Source organism: Plectropomus leopardus, chromosome 19 (assembly GCF_026936395.1).
Source record: "Plectropomus leopardus strain MGB_pleo_1.0 chromosome 19, ASM2693639v1, whole genome shotgun sequence".
Lineage (NCBI taxonomy): Eukaryota > Metazoa > Chordata > Actinopteri > Perciformes > Serranidae > Plectropomus > Plectropomus leopardus.
The window spans coordinates 9,445,314-9,464,789 of NC_142194.1; the positions used below are offsets into that span (position 1 = coordinate 9,445,314).

The window sequence follows — 19,476 nt, forward strand, 5'->3', positions numbered from 1 at the left end:
TCACACACACAAACAAGCTTTACTTGTACATTTTCATGTTTTGTGCACAAAATTCTTAATTAACAAAGTAACTAGTAATCAAAACTGTAAATAATGTAGTAAGAGTTGAAGGTGGAAGTGGCGTGAGAGGAAAAATCTCAAGTAAAGTACCTCAGCTTTGTACTACAGTACAGTACTTGAGCTAATGTACTTAGTTACATTCCACCAGTGAATTATTGTATAAACTTCTCAACTTGTGATCAAAATTTTAGAGAAAGAAGTATAACTTTATTGATGTCAAAAATCTTCAGGAACGTATTCAGCCTTCATGTGTACAAAATAATGTTGCTCATACTGTTTTATTACAAAATCATTTTTCCTACAGGCGGCACAGGAGAGAATGTTCCCAATAAATAATCAGTACAAAGTTAAAGGAATAAAACAAATGCCCTCTGGGTCACAAATACACAATCGTACACATCCGTCCATCACTTGCACTTGTACGTGAGCTGTTTGCGATGATAGTGGATCCACGCGGGAGCAGCAACGAGTCCGGTCAGGAAGCCGATTGTGGCACCGAGACTGCAGGAAACAGGCCAAACCTACAAGAGGCAGAGAGAGTCTGATGGTTTATGACCACATGGTGTGAGCTGAACTATTAGATAAATTCATCTTTTGTCCCCAACAATGTCTCTACTTTTAATGTTTAAACTTTTTAAATGAATAAAGAAAATTTCAGATTTAATTCAGAGATGTTATATGAATAACATGAAAGTATTGATCCAGCCTTTTATTTTTTATTTCATTTTATCTAATTTTATTTTATTACTTTGATGGTCGATATATTATTGACTATTCTATTTTCTTTTTTTATTATTCTTTCTTATCTTATTATTTATTTATTATAAATAATTATTTATGTATTTTGTTTGATTTGTAAGCTGTTATTCTTATTGTCATTGTTCATTTTATTTTATTTGTCTGTGGGAGTGTGTGAAAGTGTGAGGGGATGTATATAGTTATAGTGATGTGTATTTTTTGATGTGCAGTTGAAACTTCAATAAAAACATTGTTCAAAAAAACTGAAATGAATAAAAAAACCTAACAGTACAGTGGAGTCAATCAGAGTTATGCTCCCATTTCCAATCTATCTCTGAACTGCATTTTCCTCCAGTCATTTTGCAGACAGCTCCCTGTGCACAGATAACTTTAATCCTTTTCCTTTTTCTCATTTAAAAAAAAAATGAATTAATTAAATAAGGAAAAGGATTGCACAGCTACTGCTCTGAATTATAATTTCAGACTTGTGGAGGTTGTATTTATTACTGCTCAATGATAAATGGAAACGATTGGCTTCGAAACCGTGGAGGAACTGTGCTGTACGCCACAGGAGATCAAACAAGATTAAAAGCGCAAAAATGACAGAAAATACTCTTATTCTTAAAAAAAAAAGTGAAATTCAGTATTAGGAACATGCTTTAATTATTCCTTGTCAGCTTGATTTATTTGAATATCTTTGAAGCCTGAAGAGGCATAATAGTCCAGTGAATCACAAGTAAAAAAAAAAAAAAAGAATTATGCCTTCTTCTCCTTTTAATTATCTCACGATTCCTCCGATTTATCTTCTGGCTCCTTTGAAGGATCTGACCCACGAGTTGGACGTCTCTTACAAACATCTGTGCTTGCACCGCTGATAAATTGGGCCTTATGCATGATGTGAAGAAGATGTTGGTGATTGAAGAAAAACTGTGCCATTCATGCACTTCAGCTCAGCTTCAGCTTCAGTAACATTTTTGTGAGTGAAACTTGCCCACAAACGAAGCAGAACAGGAAGCCTTAAATTGCCATTTGGGGTGCATTAATTATGCTAATAATAAAATTTCACAATCATGCACCTAAACTTCACATTTAAGACGAGTTTGTGGAGTTAGGAGCGTTTGGTGGAACTGTTGTACGAGCAAACCTCACAGAAACAACAAAGATACGTTTATGTTTAGATTACAAAACGTTCCTGCACAAGGCTCAGTGTTAAGATTAAGATCTTACAGTGTTGTGAGAGGATTTTCAGTGTGTGCTCACCTGCCACGGCCTGTCCCAGTCCAGAGGGATGGGAAAGGCTCCCACCCAGGCTCCTACCACTGTGCAGGCCACTGTAATCTGCAGACAGGTGTCCCACACAGACATAGCCCTGGAGACGGAGACAGAGCAACAACGGTTAAAATATTCAATTTAGAGACACAAGAAACACATGACAAAGGTCAGGGAGAAGGGGAAATAGGAAAAGCAGATTTTGGGCTCACCCATGGCGGCTGAACACTCGTATCCAGGCCTGGACGTTGGGGCCGAGGACACAGAGACACCTCAGCGTGGTTAGAGAGGTCAGCAGCACAGCGAGGGAGAACGTCTCTAAGGCAGATCTGAAACACGAACGAGACATTTGAGGCTCACAGTTTTGCTTTTGGGGTTTAAATGATACAGAACCTGCACCAAAAGCAAAGAAAAGACAGGGATTCTTAGTGGTGAATAATTACGGAGTGTACAACTAATGTAATCTATAAAACATACAGAGACAAACATTAAATCTGCACGTGTAGCATGTCAGAAAAACAATCTCACTGTATGCAAAAAACAAATTTATTTTTAACTTTGAGCTGATGTATCTGGTTAGACTGGAGGAACTCAAATGGAAAAAAAGGATAAATAAGCGTTAATTATATTAATGGTGACCTGTAAGAAATCCCTAACCAAGAAATGGCTAAAAAAATAAATACCCAGTGTTGACCAATGGATTGATGTAATATACAGTATTTATGTAACTTAGAAAATGACTTTTAATTTGAGAACGCAGAAGGATACCTTTACTGAAAACTGGACAAAAGGGATAGTGTATGTTTGAAGTATCAGACCTGACTTTGTGTGACTAGTGGACACCCATTATTTCTGTGTGTATCTTTTGATCGAATACCTTTGTCTGCAATGCATTTTTTTGCCTCTTCTTTTCTATTTTATATTTTTTTTAAATTTATAATTATCCTTTTTTCACCACATATTTATTTGGTCATTCTATTTTTTTAAAATCTTTTTATACCATTTATTTATTTGTTATTTATATGTATTTTACATAACATAATAATTCATTTGGTCGTGTATTTTGTTTTTGTTCGTAAACTTACACCAATAAAAGAAGAATTAAAAAAAACTTTATTCATTCAATTGTTTTTTTTTCAACCATTCAGTTTTGGGTATTACAACACAAGGTGCGTTATTTACCTACATCTCTTTGGTGCACATACAAAAATACAGGTACAGCACACACATCAGCGGCTACTCACTCAATCAGAGGAGCTCCGTAGAGAACGACCACGGTGTGGAAGAACAGGCACGACAGGAAGAAGTACAGACAGGAGCGAAACAACCGCGACAGCTGCAGAAAGAAACGGGAGAAGAAAGTTATAATGAATAAATCGCATAAAAAGTTCAGAACATTTTAAAGTTCAGGTGTACAAGCTAAAAACCATTGCTGCCCAGATATAAAGGTTTCTTAGGCTCGGAAGTTCCTCGAGAAATGGTTCAATGTTTTATTCTGTTATGATTCATTTTATCTTCTACTTAAGCTTACTCTTCTAAATCCAATTTTATTGTGTCTTTTTATGTTGCTTTATGTTTGTTGCTGCCTTTTTATGTCCCGTGCCAACAAAAACTTTGCTGAGATCCAAAAAACCTGTTAATAAATTAAGTAATGAAGACGAATTGACTAGAAGGGGCTTGACCACTAAATTCAGAACCACTGAACTAAAGCACTCATCTGTATGAAGGTAGTTAAATCTGTTTGAACCTCAACCAGACATTAACATAATAACCCTTTAAAAACCTGAGCAAATTGTTTTTATTTCTTTCAAAAACATGGGGAGAAGGCAACGAGGAACTTAACAAGAAAAGGCCCAAAAAATAGCAACAAAAAAGGAAATAAGTTACAAGGAAATGACCAAAAACAAGTGAAAAAAGTAAAAAAAAACCCAAAAAAACCAACAAAACAAATAAGAAAATTACCTTAGAAAGTGCTTGAAATTAAATATATAAACATGTAAATGTATTTATTTTATATATTTTAATTGCATTTGCTTCACACTTATGGACTGCTGCACCTCTTTAAAATGTTGTATTTCCCCTAATTTTTTGCATGCTTTAAGGAGCTATTTTTCTTTTTTTTTTAGTTAAAATTTCTTCTTGACTTAAAAAAAAGTTTCTGTGAACTTTCTGTAAATGACGTTGCAAGTTTAAATTTTGATTAAACAACAAAGATTTGTGTTGGAGTTTGTTAATTCCAAACATTAACAGAAATATTTTCATTTTTATTGTAGATACAAATCAGTTCCAAATATTGGTTATTGGTCTACTAATAATCAGTATTGGTATCAGCCCTTAAAAAAACAATATCGGTCTAACCCTAGTCTTTAACATTTTACACATCTGCTGATTTTTTTGCATAAGGTTTTAAATGCATGACTTTAACGTTGGGTTAGATCTTTAAGTTTTGCAGGAAATAAACAGCAGTGTCACTGTCAGTGAAATCAGCACCTTGTATCCCACTGTGTGCTTCTTGGTGGGCGGTGTGATGCCGAGCAGCCAAAAGACGGCCACACTGACGGCAGTGACCGCCCCGGACACCGAGTAGAGCCACAGCAGGTGAGTGCCGTACACCGAGAAACCCGGCACGAGCGCCGCAGGTAGGACGGTCGCCATGAACACCGAGGAGGCGATGATGGCGTGAGTGGACGCCATGGCTCTGATTTCATGGTCCCACATGACGGTGAATGTTACTATCTACAATAAGAGACTAAAAAAACAGACAAAACACAAATTAAATACTTTAAAATGTTAATGTGGCTACAGATATACAGAGTAGGTTAAATCCATGGGTGAAATTCTTGACCTGTCTTCCGTAAACATGGAGTGACACCGACTTCCGCTCAGACTTCACAATAAAAGTCAAACTGTAGTCCTTGCAAATGCCAGCTCAGGTTAGTATAAACTGATATGAAACATAACAATTCACAAAATTTATCCATGTAAAATATTCTTTTTAGAGCGGTTTAAGAATTGTGTTGACACTAATTATTCTTTCTATTCAGAATGCCCTGAAGATATCTTTCACTTGTTTTGGTCTTGCCCTTTTTCAAACAGTTTCTGGATAGATGTTTGTCACTTTATTTCCTCCTTTATTGAAAATAACTTTACCCTTTGTTTTGAAAATATGCTGTTTGGCTTCACTTCCTTTACACCCTCCAAAAACAAACAATATTATATAATTAATCTTATTATTCTGTTGGCTAAATGGCATATTCATAAGTGTCGTATTGTTATGTACTGTCAAACGTTTAATTAAGTTATTTAAAAAAAAGATATGAAACATAACACGTGAATTTAGTTTATTTTCATTAACTACTACTAATGAAATTAATGGACATTAAAAGCAGTTTTAATTAAACTGGACATTAAAAGCAGTTTTAAACAGGTGTTTTTTTGTGATTTGAACTGGAAGATGTTGGTGCATCTGACACCATGTAATTGTATTAGGCATACTCAATATTAAGGCTTTCTTTGCCTTTGATTTACTGTTTGTGAGAGATAGTCTGAGAATTACAGATTTTTATTATAGTTCTTAATATTTGCAATCTCTGAAATCAAAATAAAGCTAACTACAATGGTATCATTGTTTCTGTTTCATGCTTGGGATATTTTCCCATTAATAAAACGTGTGTTTCTTGTAGTTGGATCTTTCTCCTAAAAAAAATTATGTCCATCTGGAAATCCCAATAATACTCAATATCCAGTTTAAATTTATCCAACATGTTGCATTATTCTACATATTACTTAGTTTAGTTTGTTTTATTCTTGTTTGTTTATTTTTTGTTTTGTTTGTTTGTTAGTTGACACATTTTCTATGTTTTTTTCATCTGGATTTTATGCAGTTTTTAATTGTGTGCAAATAAGTTAGAAACTGTTTGTAGTTAAAATCAACATCCACCCCCTCTTATGTTATTACTAATAAAGTGCTTTTTCACAACTTTACCAGCTCAATGGCTTATAAAGGTATGTCTGAACACACGCAACGCAACTGGGGGTACTGTGTATAATCAGTGGTGTAAGAGGTACCTGAAAGCCAAACTTGAGTTCAAGTACAGATATCTTACCAGAAAATGACTTTTGTTGAGGTCACTTATTAGAACATTACTCCAGTAAAAGTCTAAAAGTAACGGATATGTACTTTACTTAAGTATTGAAAGTTAGTTTACGATATTAAATGTAAGTATTGAAAATAAAACTACAAGTAAATGCTGGTGAAAAAAAGCAAGCAGTCAGAATTTTGAGAATTATGATGTTTACTTCTTCGTAACATCCATCACCTTAGAAATGAAACATGCATTACCCTTTCTTCTCTATTTGGTAGCAAGTAACAAAAATTTCCGGAGAAATGTAATGAAGAAAAAGTATACAATTATTTAGAAGTGGGATAAAAGTGAAAATTGACAGAAATATAAAACTCCAGTAAAGCACAGATACGCCCCAAAAAATATTCAAGTACTGTGATCAAAGATTATTACTTTATGACATTTCAGCACCGTGTGTAATACTTCTGATATAGTCACAACCTTTTTTTCCTAACGAGTAACTGCTACTTTAAGCGGACTCTTATTTTGAAGACAAATTACCAGCAAGCAGGAAGTATTATTTTGTAGGTAACCTTACAGATGGTACAGATGTGGAAGTCGTCCTTTGACCAATCAGAGAAGGCCTGTGAAGCTTTACCGGGACCTTCTCTGACGGACGTCAGTATTAGCCAATGAAATTTGAGAACGTCACAGCTATGACCAATCAATGTATTGCAAATACGGGTAAGCGGAAGAAGTTACCGGAAGTTTACAAATATTAACCGAGCAAGCTACGATTTAGCTAACTTTTTTTTAAATCTATGTTTTGACCAACCTTTAAAAAGCATCGGTTTAAAACAAATACAGGGGAAAGATGGTTTGTGAAAAGTGTAAGTATCACCCTGTTAGATGCTTTCTATCTTAAAATCTAACCTATATTTGTGCCGTTAGTGAAGGTTGGGGAGTCTTGGGAAGCTAATGCTACAGGAAAGCTAACTGACCTACGACTTCATTTTTTTAAATGTTTTTTTTTTCTTAATAAATCTCGTGTTGTTATTTCAGGCGAGAAGAAGCTTGGGAAAGTCATCACACCTGACACCTGGAAGGATGGAGCTCGTAACACAACAGGTAAACTGAAGACACGGTTTACGTGGAAATGTGGTTTTGTTGGTAACAGTTGCTTCTGTGCTCATTTAAAATACACAATCTGATACTTTTTCTGTTTTTTAAATTCGTTTTTTTTCAGTTATGCCACACATGGCTCAAGCATATTTACCAATTCAGTTATGTATTTACACGGAAATAGCACACAGCAAACAAAACATAAGAAAGACAAAAACAACAAAGGCAAAAGGCAAAATACTTTTTTTTCTGACTATCAAGTCAATTTTATCATACAAAAATATTAGATGTCTTTTTTGCGTAATATGATGTTAATTTCCACTACAGGGAGATGATCACTAAAACTAGGTTAGGAAAAAAGTGGATATTAGTATGAGTTATCAGCCAAATGAGTATTCATATATTTAATATTGGCAAAATAAATCCAATATCATACATCTCTTTTAGTTTTATATCAATTATCTGTATAAATGTGTATTCATTTGCTAGATAGTTATGTCCGACAGTTCAAAAGTCTTCCAAAATATTTAATGTGTAATTATGTATAAATATCTTTTAGATTAAATACAACATCATTTATACTATTTGGATTTTTATTATTTTTTTAATTGTGTGAGATGACTTTTAATTGAGCTCCTTCTCTTGTCCAGAGGGTGGTGGCCGTAAGCTAAACGAAAACAAGATCCTGACGTCTAAGAAAGCCAGGTGAGTAGCTCACTAAAGCCAGACTTTGAATCGTCATCATCTCTCAAAAGTAGTTTTTATCGGTTCAATCTGAATGTTGCACAGTAACAGTTAGCTCGTAAATGTTTTGCCTGTGGTGGTTGCACATTAATATTTAGCTTGTAAATGTTTTCCTTCTGATTGTTGCACATTTGTCTTAAGCAGGTAAATTTGTTCTCTTTTGATTGTTGCACATTAACATTTAGTGACCTTTGTTTCTAGTGTAGCTATAACACGTTTTGGTACGTCTCTATTTATGCATCTTTAATGCATCTTTCTCTCAGGTTTGACCCATACAGCAAGACGGGCTTCGCTACGTGCAGAATCTGCAAGAGCTCAGTCCATCAGTCTGGATCACACTACTGTCAGGGCTGTGCCTACAAGAAAGGTATAAACTCACTCTCCCACAGTATTGCGTTTGAGATTTTTGAACATGTGAAACAAAAACAATGCGGGAAAATATGTTTTCTGATCAAAGTCACTGAAGGAGGGACAAGCCTGAAAAGGGAGCATCCTTTCTATAGAAAAGACTGCACACAGTTTCTTCACTTAGAGTACTAATTCAGACTCTGAACATGTTGGTATCATCTCTTGTAACAAACAGATCACATTTAATAGTTGGGTCACCAAAATTGGGGAAAAAAAGCTAAGTTATGCCTGAGATTTTAGTTCCTCAGTCAGCCTGTAAAATCCACACACATCACTGTGATCAGGTACTAATTTCTTCAGCAGAAAGTAGTTCCTCTGAAAGCTGTTAACAAAGAGAGTCTGGATTATCCAGATGAGGTTGGACATTATTTTTGGAAACAAATACTGTTACTGAAGCTACTGTATTTGCATGGTTCGATACCAACCAGAGGTTTGTGAGAAAACATGCCTTTAATGCATCCGTGCTGGCAGTAGCTGTGGCATTACATTTTTGGGTTGTCGTTCCAAAAGTGCCATTCGTGAGAATGTTATATCTTAAGAACAGCGGGAGGAAATTTCCTCAAATTTTGTCCACTTGGAGACTGATGAAGAGCTTTTTTTTTTTTTTTGCCTTTTTACTATTTACTTGTGTTTGGTTCTGTCACCTGTGAAGATTAGATGTGCGAGCAATTTTCTGCTTTTGTATATTTGTAAAACTGCCGAGTAGAAACTTGCATGTGGGGCCAGCGGGAGAAACACTGTTGTGCAGATGCAGTGCAGTGCAGCAAAAGTTAATACCAAAGCTAGAAAGGTATTTTTTGGGCGCATGTGCCAGACTTGCAACTTCATTGTAATGAATAGGCACCATCTTGGTGTCCAGTATCTACTTATTATTATGCATCTATGCAAAAAACACAGGGTGAATATTTGACTCATCAGGTGGACACTGCTAACACGAATGTTATTTCCCCTTCCACAGAGAAACAAACAAAAAAAAAATCAGTTTTTGTAGGTTAAACATTGACAAAAATGAATACAGTCTTATGCAACTTTCCAAAATATGATGCAGCAGCTTTTTTGCACTGTGCAAAAGAAACCGGTATCTGCCTGCAAAGATACAAAAAAGGACAACTATAGCATGCATTTAGTTAGTTAAGAAGCATAAGCCAGTAAACATGTTTGTACATAATACATAACACACAAAGTGCAGCACCTGCTCCTGATATTGTGCCTTTCTCTACATGAATTCTGATATTTTGTTGATTTTTTTTCTCTTTTTGTGTCATCAGGAATCTGTGCAATGTGTGGAAAGAAGGTTTTGGACACCAAGAACTACAAACAGACATCTGTGTGATAACAGCATGACAGTCAGACAACAGTTAAACGGGTGAGGTGTGGACTGATATGAGGATGAGACTGGTTTTTGTTTGCCATAATTTCAGTATGTTTTAAAAATGTCCTGTCCTCTTTTGTTGATTTTCATCCCACCTTTGTGGAAAAGAGAGATTTGGAGCTGGCTTTGTCCTCTTATTACTGAATAGCATATAATGCCACTAGAACTATTACAGTGGCCGTACACAGAGAAGCACTGTTGTATCTAAATACCCCACCAGTCATCACCTGTTCTAGATTTTTTGTATATTTTAAATTCAATACTTTGCTTTTTAAAAAGTTGATTTCTGTATGTAATATATCAAGTGTTGCATTTTTGAGTGAATTAAACCATTCAGTATGAATGACATTTGAGCGGATTATTTTCTACCTCTGCCTGGAGCCATAAAAGGTACAATTTTAGCCTCTTACGCACAACATAGCCATATTTGTCCTGTATGCCTGCAATAATTGGTTTACTCTTACATAATCATATTTGGAAACCTGCATGCTGCGCTGTCAAGCGTGACCCCTCCTCCATTGCTGTCAGAGATAAAGGTTATAGTTCACAGGTTGTCTGACGACAGGTTCCCCCTTTTGATATTTAAAGGCCGTGCTCTCCCTGAGGCCTTCAGCCACATGTGCGCACACTTGTTTTTATGACTCTTATTAATTTACGCTCTTGTAGCACAGCACAAACACGGCCTCAGCCTCCAGCTAACACATGTGATATGCAGCAGGTAACGAGGGGATGAAGCATGATCAGACGTTCACACCAGTTTAGCAGAGTTACCAGTAGATAAAATGATCTGATGTAAATAAATAAATAAATAAATAAAAAAGCTGCCTTGGTTACAAGTGAATATAACCATAACTTGCTCTGTAATTGTGGATCCTCTGGTTTATTTATGACATCACTGCCCTTTTGCTCCTGTTATTCTGTGTTGTGATGCATTCAGGGACATCACTGTAATATCTGTTTATAGCCGTTACACAGTCAACCATGCCAAACATAAGTATCTTTAGCCCCCCAAAATCCTCACTTTGAGCGGTTATTGTCACTAAAGCAAGGATGCTCAACTTGCCCAAACACATATTTCTAGGATTTTAGGAAATATTTCTAAATTACAATGATACTGTATTGTCCGTTTTCACAGAAATTTGTCTTGCATCAACAAGCTTTTCTTTGAAATCTCGGATCGAGGATTTTAGGACGTGTCTCTGATTTTAGGACATTTCTAGGATTTTAGGACGTGTCTCTGATTTTAGGACATTTCTAGGATTTTGGGATATTTCTCAAATTTTAGAATATTTCTAGGATTTAGGACATGCCTAGGATTTTGGGATTTCTGATTTCAGGACATTTCTAGGGTTTTAGGATGTTTCCAGGATTTTAAAGCATTTCTTAGACTTAAGGGCATCTGTCAGACTTAAGGACATTTCTCTGATTTTAGAATATTTCTTGGATTTTACGACATTTCGACAAGGGAGAGAGAGGTAGGATGACATGCAGCAAAGGGCCGAGGCTGGTATTGAACCTACAGCCTCTGCGGCGAGGACACAGCCTCTGTACATGGGGTGCCCGCTCTACCAGCTGAGCTACTGGGCTCCAGAACATTGTTTTAAACATTACAAGGTTTAAACCGTGTAAACATTATACCTACAAAGTACCAGCTTTATTATTTGGAGCATGTTGTCATACTAACGTTTGCGCCTCTGTGTACAGCTTAGCTCCACAGAACTGCTAACATTAAAAGCTGTATTTAATATTCTTATTTTTTTCCAGTGTGAAAACACTACTCACTAAAAATGTATTAGAATGAATATGTCATAAGAAATGGAGACACTGTCAGTGTCTGTTCTACTTTATTTCATGAAACAAAAACCACATTGAAAGTTTGCCTCTGCTGTTGTCCGTAATTGAAACCCACAAAATAAGTCTGAAAACGTTCATAATGTTTCTATCATTTTATTTAAGCAAAAAAAAAAACTGTAAATACATACTACAGTAATCATTTGTGAAACCAAAACAATTATTCAATACATATTTCATTATACTCTTTGGACTACAGACATAATCATTTGTATTTGAGAAATATATATATTACAAAGACTTTATAAATGTATCCATAAATGAGTTTCTTAAGGTCAGTGGATTCTAAATAATAAAGTAAAGAGTACCACTTTGTAAAAGCACCAATGAAATTCCCATGAAAGAAAAAAAAGGGAAAAACTTATCATTAAAAGCACTAGCATGTTAAAACATCATTAGGTTTACTTTATAACAATAATATTGCAGTATAAAACCGAAAAATATCTACCGAAGGCACCAAGAATATGAGGCTTCTATTTCCTATAAAGTTCACAGTGATGGATTTCTGCAGCAGGACTGAAATCTATCAGGCTTCAGTGTACTGAGGTTTGAGCTCCAGAGTTGGCTCGGATCCTGCGTCAAACAGCAGCTTCATGTTTCCTGCTGTTGGTTTGTACGTTTGCTTACAAGTCAGACGCGGATCAAATGTTACTCTGGAGCTTTCATGTGCTACTGTGTACCGAAGCCTGAGGAGCGACCGACGTGTGTTAGTCATTCTGTGAAAGAGTCAGGAACTCCTCCCGGGTTTTGGGATCCTCCAGGTAAATTCCCAGCATGGTGCTCGTCACTGTGCGACTGTTCATCTTCTGGACACCACGCATGACCATGCACATGTGCCTGCAAACAAACACATACACACAACGTATTTACAGCAGCAGCATTTGATTAAGATAAGTCTTTGACCTAAATAATGTGTTTTAAAGGGGAACTCCACCATCATCTCACTTAAAAGAAATGTGACCTTTTTATATTTTTTACCTGTGAGTTAGTAGATCAGCTTTAAAGTCCTGTGTTTAGGATTTAGGGGGATATATCAGCAGAAGTTGAATATGATTAAATAAGTAAGATTTCTTTAGTGTATAGTCACCTGAAACAAGAATCGTTGTTTTGGTCACTTTAGAATAAGCTGTTTATATCTAGCGTGTCCTCGTCCATGCAGATCGCCATGTTGCACTGCCATGTTTGAAGTAGCCCAGAACAGACAAACCAAACACTGACTTAAGACAGGCATTCGCGGTTTTGCGTCAGCTACCACAGTTAGCAGCTTTTTCACAGTTAGAGTGTTGGAAAACCACAGATTTTTAATACTAAAACTGCTTTATTCCGCGTTTTACCAGTTTAAATGACAGGTTCCCTTTTTTTTTTAGGAGAGGGACAGACCTTTATGGATAATTCGTCTCCCGGTAAAACCTTCTTAAACGCCTTGATGTTAAGTGATTAGACAAAAAAAAAGCTAAGCACACATTTGCAGCTGCTAGGCTAATGGCCTAGCACATGCTAAACAGCATCGGTGAAACACAAATTTGTTACATGAAATTGTTTTTTTCTGTGTTTTTAAAAGTTTTAATCACCAGGTGTGTTAGTTTTGAAGAGAAAGAGACCTCTGCGCAAATTCGGCTCCGGGTGAAAACCTGAAAGAATTTAACCTGGTGAAGTTTTAGCTGGTTGCAATCTGCAGTCCTCGCTGCTAAATGCCGCTAAATGCCGCTAAATGCCCGTACACTTACACACCGCTCCTTTAAAATCAGACAGATGATGCTGATGGTGATCAAGTGTACTTACGCTGCTTCAATAACCACAGCTACACCTTTTGGCTGCAGAGCCTCTAATATTCCCATTGCAATCTGCTTGGTCAGACGCTCTTGAACTGAAAGAGACAAAACAATGGGACATGTTTATACCAAACTGCATTCAAAATTTGGGGTAAATAAGAGGAAAAGTGCTGAGATGACATGCTAATCCTATGAATATTTCATCATTTGCGTACCTTGAAGCCTCCGGCTGAAAATCTCCACAATCCTTTAAGAAACCAGAGGACAAGCAAAGAGGACTGATTAAAGATCACGGACAATAATGATTATTTTTTTGATTTTTCACAGAGAGAAGCATCAGTCCCTGCCCCCCCTGACCTCCGCTCCGGCCATCCAACTGTACAGACCCTTCATCTGTGAATGACTCACCCTACAGAACTCTCTGAATATTTCGTGAAAGATTCAACAACGTTAAGCTTGTCCAAAAAACTCGGTGACTCTGTTACTGTTATTTTGGGTTTGTGTGTTCAGAGATGGTGTGATATTTTAGGAAAGGAAGAAGAGCCAGACAGAGAGGCTGTGATAATAACTGGTGATTCCCACAGGTCCGACGGGATTTTCTCATGGCTCGAGAGCGGATAGAGTTCAGACCTGTGTCTGTGAGTGTGCTTGATGAGGGGACTAGATGATGGCCGCTGGGCTTAGACTTAATCCTCCAGGTCAATGCGCTGGAATAACAGAAGAACGCAGCCACCCAGCACTAACACCAGAAACATACAGCCACAGTGGCAGCAGGAGAGTATAATGTGTGTGTTACCTTGCCAGCTTGCTCAGTCCCACCACTTTTTTGTTGGGAATATACCCGATGTGAACCTGGAGAGAGAGGACGGCCAACGAGAGCAAAGAATGGTCAATATTAGCAGCTCAAAGCTGGCCTTGCAATATAATGATTATTTATTGGTTTCAGCTCAAACAATCCACGTGCACGCCTTGAAATTACCCCCTCACACACACAAAGCTTTACCTTGCCAAAAAAGGGCACCAGGTGATGTTCACACAGCGAAAACATGTCAATGTTCTTCACAATCACCATCTCATCATGGTCTTCATCAAATATGGCGTTATTTAGGATGTCTGAGGGCACAAACAGACACACTTACAAAAAAAATCCACTTATGTAATGCACTTCAAAGCTTTAAGGACATTGTAGAAAATTTCCATTAAAATTACACTTTTAAATGTCCTGTTTTGTCCCACCAGTTATCTAAATATATTCACAGTATTTCTCAAAGAGGAGCATGGGAACATAGGCGTAGTTTGGGGGGGGTAAGTAGGTTTCTTAGTATTCTTTACTAAATATTTTCTTATTTTGCACAATGAATATTATAAATGCTGAACTGCTGCTGCACCATCATGAACAGAGTTTGCATAATATGACGTTAATTCCACTTGACGATCAGTAATATTAGGAAAAAGTGGATACATTTATATCAATATCAGTTGTAGGCCAAATAAGTTGTTATATATCAGCATATCAGATATCAGCAAAGACTCCAATATAGAGCATCCCTAGATTCAGTCTACAAAACATTAAAGTGGCAAAGGACTTTTACTTTGATTAAATTAAAAGACATTTCATCCACAAATTGTTGCAGAAAAAGCACATGTTGTAATGCAGTAAATTCAGTGTTTGGCACTCAGGTTTTTCTGATCCTCCCCCTTCATGTGTGTCCCCCTTAATGCTGGAAAACAAAAACTACGCCCATGCTTGAAAAACCACCTGTAGTGACTAAGGTCCCAATGATCAAACTTTAAGTCACTTGCATCCAATAAAACAAATGTCCAGAATAATTGCTCTTTGGGTGACGTTCCCATTTATTTTAAAATAATAAAGCATAAATTACCTGCCGTGAAGATGACATAAAAATTTTAATAAATCCAGCTTGTTTAATGCCTTCACACTTGTGATTACCCTAATCGGTAATCGGTAAGAACCGTGTGTTCCCACCACCTACGTCACATCACTTCCTGTTCACCTGTGATTTATATCACCTACCCATACGACCTGACTACTTCACCAAAATAATCAAATAAATAAGCATGTAAACAAAATCATTTACACAAGTAATTGCATGATTGGCTCCTACACTATAAAGGCTTCACATTTGTGAAGCCGGAACTACCTGCTGCAAAAAAACAAAAAAGTAAATACACTCCTAAACTAAACACTATTAAAGAATTATTTAATTATTTATTGACCCTAAGATAAGAAAACAAGGAATTAAGTTACAGTACTTCCTCCCGAGAAAATCCCACAGGTGTGATTAGGTAGACTCACCGTCGATGGTCTCGTGGTAGCCCTTGGTGAGGAACTGCATGGCTTTGGCGGCGCGCAGCGGCGTGCGTAACAGCCCCTGCCGGTCCGTGTCCTCTCCGAGCTCCCGCAGGATGCTCGTGTAGGCAGCCTCGAGCGCAGGTAAGCGGGAGTTGTCCTCATCCTCTTTGCGGGACGTCTCGTGCTTGCGACGCACTGCGGACTTGCTTTTGCTGTCTATGATGAGGTCGCTGAAGCCCTTGGTGAGGTGGAAATCCTCCGCCGTGTCGTTGACCTTTGCGTTGCAGTGGCTGTTCATGTCGGAGCGCTTTCTGACTCTGGAGGAAGAGGTGAACAGACGAGATCCTCTGCAGGTCTGGTAACCCTGCTCCCGGTGCTCACCGAGTTTATAAAGCCGAAACTCCAGCGCCGCGTGCGCATCATTGGTCAAACCTTCAGTTTCGTCAGCAGATTAAATGTCAGCAGCATCAACCAGAGCAACCCTCCTCCCTCCCAACCCGAGCAGAGCGTGCAGCCGAGTTTTGCTCATCATTTGACACATAGTGCATCATATCCGTCCCCATGCATTAGTTCTGATTAGCTTTCTTCATTAGAAAGCACACGGACGTCTCCCTCACAGCAGGCTCATGACTTCACGGGGAGCTCAGACATGATTTCTGTGCATTTACAGGTCAATAATGTCTCCTGTTCAACTTCCATTAATGCAATTTCACAGCTGTGTGAAGCCATATGTCCATAAGAAATAAGTCGATAAGCCACAGACAATACATTTAAAGCCCAATGCAGGCATGCAGTATTAAAGAGGGAAAAAACACATGTAAGTTCTGTTCGTACTTGTATTTTACTGCTGTTCTAGTCATTTTCATAATGTATGTAAGACCATGCAGGTATAATAGAGACTGTTTAGTTTCATGTTGGGGCTGCAACTGACCACAAAAGATGATTTACTGTCTTCTCAATATTCAGAGTGCGACCTCACAGGACTTTTTGTTTAGTAGAAAGTATTTCAAATTAAAACTGTTGACAGATAAGATTAAGAGGGGAAACTGCTGAAAAATATGGATGACCTCCTCCGAATCCAGAGGAAGCAAACTGATTTTGCCAGTTGAATGCAATATAATTAAGATTCAACATTTTTCCATTTGTCAGAATTTAGAAGTGAAGGACTACATGAGATCTTAAGTTTGTCAAAGAATAAACTGCATGACATTTTTAATGTTGTGGCCGTGAGTATTCAAATTCAATGGATCCTATCTGACTAAGGACAATTTAGGATCAGGAGACAGAATTTGGGTGGAAATGTTCCCTTACATGAAGAGAAGAAAACGCCTGCTCACTTTGTTCATGAGTGAATGAATGCTGCATTTGCTGCCAGATTTAAGGTCTGCCAGGTGAGAAGAATAAGAAGAATAGTGCGCTGGAAAGTAGGCTACATTGCTGACCTGAAATCAAATTCGTTCATTCATACGATACGATATGGTACGCCATAACAACCCTCAGAGGGGAAATTTGTCAAGATTTGGTGAGATGTCCTGGCCTATTTGGAACCAGATAGCTGGGAAAAACATAGATTGTTTACTTGCCGAAATACAGGCGAAAAGATGATACCCTGTGAAAAACATTTTAAACATTTTCACACAGTTTCTCGGTAAAGTCATCCTATTCTCGATAAACCGAACACATAGACACTACATTAAGGTACACATCGTGTTTCATATCCATCTCCATTAATTCATTCTGATTATCTTTCTTAAAGCACACGGACGTCTCGCTCACAGCAGGCTCATGACTTCACGGGGAGCTCAGACATGATTTCTGTGCATTTACAGGTCAATTATGTCTCCTGTTCAACTTCCATAAATGCAATTTCACAGCTGTGAAGCCATATGTCCATAAGAAATAAGTCGATAAGCCACAGACAATACATTTAAAGCCTAATGCAGGCATGCGGTATTAAAGAGACAAAAAACGCCAAAGAGATGCAAAGGAACTGCAAAGAGACACAGTTTAACTACAAAGACACAAAACGACCAAAAAAATGACGCGAATTACGTGTAAGAGACACAAAACTACCACGAGGAGACACAAAATTTAAAATTCCAAACCAAGAGATATTCCAGATGAAAAGCAACAAATCTTTAATTTGGAAAAGTGATTTCTGTCATTTGAAAATATTTTAAGAGCCATATTTTACAGTAAAAGTCTCCAGAAATGTACTGAATTATATAGAAAGCATGGCAGAATACTACAGGAAGGTCGGGAGGATGTAGTGTAATCATTTAATATTTTGTTGTGTGTTTGTTATGGTTTTTTTTTTTTTTATTTTTTTTTTTTGCTAAATTTCAGGTAACTTTCTTGTAAAAAAAAAAACCAAACATGTTTTTGAAAGAAATCCAGTCAGCTCAGTTTTCAAAGGGTTTCTGTTGTGCCTGAAGTCTTTGAACTGAATTAATCCTAACTCACTTAGGAAAATTTAGGATCAGGAGACAAATTTGGGTTGGAGCTTTCCCTTACATGCAGAAAAATGAATGAAAAAATGAGTTTGCTGCCAGGCTTTTGAGGTCTGTGAGATAAGAGAACTAAGAAATTAGAAAAATACTGCACTGGAATTTAAATGCTCGGACGCCTTTATTGGTCCTCTGGAGGGGAAATTCGGTGAACTCAGATCGTGATGTAGTCTATTATTTGGGATCAGAAGGCTGGGAAAGAACATCCTCCGTTAAATTTGCCAACATCCTGGTGAGATGATATGATACACACGATCATTTGTGGTAACACAAGCATATCCAAACCCCATTTTTTTATGTCACAGTTTCTTTGTAAAGTTACCCCATTCTCAATAAATCAAACGCACAGACGTGGACGCCACATTTCGGTAGTGGACAATGGAAAAAGTGTGATCTCTTGCTCTAGAAACAGGATAATAACATTACACGGCCTGCAGCTGATAACATTAGAAATGCAGTTTCTTGGAAACTTCATAGCTGCGTGTGTTTTTTACAAATCCTGGAAATAGGCAGCTGATTCTTACATATTCTCACAAGCAGGCATGTTTTGTTTAACCCTTAAATCAGCAGAACAGAGAAATCTGAGCCTTTGTGACTATTCGGACTTTCCCTCAACTTTCCCTACATACACCAGCTTTTTTTTTTTTTTTTTAAAGTAGATAAATAATAGCATTTCACTATAAATGTAACATGAAAATATCATGTTGTAGCTACCACATACACTGAAAACAAGAAAAAAAATTATGTGTAATTTTATGCCTATCATCACGTTAAAAAAAGCCAACAGCAATTGACTATTTCATATTTTAATTTGTATATTGTTTTATGGGAATATTTGATAGTGTGTTTATAACCAGTCACCTGTTATGTCAAGGCTGCAGGTTTTTACAGTATGCTATCATGGGTTGTAAATCCCCAAAAAGCTGTTTTTAAGTAAATAAATACAAAGGTATAGAGGATAAAAGGTAAGAAAAGGTGGTTTGGCCTCAGCCAGAGGGACACGTCACAATAACAACATCGTGTCCTTGAGGAAAAAAGTCTTTCAAACTCAGGAAGATGTTGAGCACATTTTACATATTTGACATACCGTTAATTATTGATCTGTTTTTAACACTTAATATTAAGATGATTTGATTTAATGCATGTCCAAAGTCCAGGGCCAATCGTGGCCCTCAGACCAAGGGCGTAACTTTCAGTCAGTCCTCTCACTCGCACTCGCACTCTCGGGTACTCCCTCAGAAAAAATGCAATTTAA

General features: G+C 37.2%; 3 protein-coding genes across 4 annotated transcripts in view; 1 reads left to right on the forward strand and 2 right to left on the reverse strand.

Annotated features, from left to right (window-relative positions):
• pigf (phosphatidylinositol glycan anchor biosynthesis, class F) overlaps window positions 1–19,476 on the reverse strand; it is a 21,423-nt gene continuing 1,947 nt past the window's right edge. Inside the window, exons 1-6 of one of the 2 annotated variants that reach the window (XM_088070464.1) lie at window positions 4,913–4,977; window positions 4,558–4,816; window positions 3,312–3,403; window positions 2,280–2,396; window positions 2,059–2,167; window positions 1–581 (exon numbers count right to left, since the gene is read on the reverse strand). In XM_088070464.1, coding sequence (XP_087926590.1) covers window positions 468–581; window positions 2,059–2,167; window positions 2,280–2,396; window positions 3,312–3,403; window positions 4,558–4,785 — 660 coding nt within the window. In that variant the 5' untranslated portion in view covers window positions 4,786–4,816; window positions 4,913–4,977 and the 3' untranslated portion in view covers window positions 1–467. Of the gene's footprint in view, window positions 582–2,058; window positions 2,168–2,279; window positions 2,397–3,311; window positions 3,404–4,557; window positions 4,817–4,912; window positions 4,978–19,476 lie in introns of those variants that run through there. The other variant, XM_088070463.1, reaches the window with a different exon arrangement.
• cript (cysteine-rich PDZ-binding protein) lies at window positions 6,861–10,125 on the forward strand. Its single transcript, XM_042507666.2, has 5 exons — window positions 6,861–7,021; window positions 7,194–7,259; window positions 7,904–7,958; window positions 8,261–8,364; window positions 9,674–10,125. The coding sequence occupies exons 1-5, from the start codon at window positions 7,006–7,008 to the stop codon at window positions 9,736–9,738; spliced, it is 306 nt and encodes a 101-aa protein (XP_042363600.1). The 5' UTR covers window positions 6,861–7,005; the 3' UTR covers window positions 9,739–10,125.
• Window positions 11,709–19,476, reverse strand: part of gch2 (GTP cyclohydrolase 2) — a 9,699-nt gene continuing 1,931 nt past the window's right edge. Inside the window, exons 2-7 of the mRNA XM_042507664.2 lie at window positions 15,718–16,146; window positions 14,404–14,513; window positions 14,197–14,252; window positions 13,616–13,647; window positions 13,411–13,495; window positions 11,709–12,465 (exon numbers count right to left, since the gene is read on the reverse strand). Coding sequence (XP_042363598.2) covers window positions 12,336–12,465; window positions 13,411–13,495; window positions 13,616–13,647; window positions 14,197–14,252; window positions 14,404–14,513; window positions 15,718–16,012 — 708 coding nt within the window. The 5' untranslated portion in view covers window positions 16,013–16,146 and the 3' untranslated portion in view covers window positions 11,709–12,335. The remainder of the gene's footprint in view (window positions 12,466–13,410; window positions 13,496–13,615; window positions 13,648–14,196; window positions 14,253–14,403; window positions 14,514–15,717; window positions 16,147–19,476) is intronic.

What these genes read in the sequence shown, in the direction of transcription:
- cript (XM_042507666.2), top strand. An exon ending in CTGACGTCTAAGAAAGCCAG is followed by an intron (nt 7,959 to 8,260) that starts GTGAGTAGCTCA and finishes TCTTTCTCTCAG; the next exon opens with GTTTGACCCATACAGCAAGA. An exon ending in GGGCTGTGCCTACAAGAAAG is followed by an intron (nt 8,365 to 9,673) that starts GTATAAACTCAC and finishes TTGTGTCATCAG; the next exon opens with GAATCTGTGCAATGTGTGGA.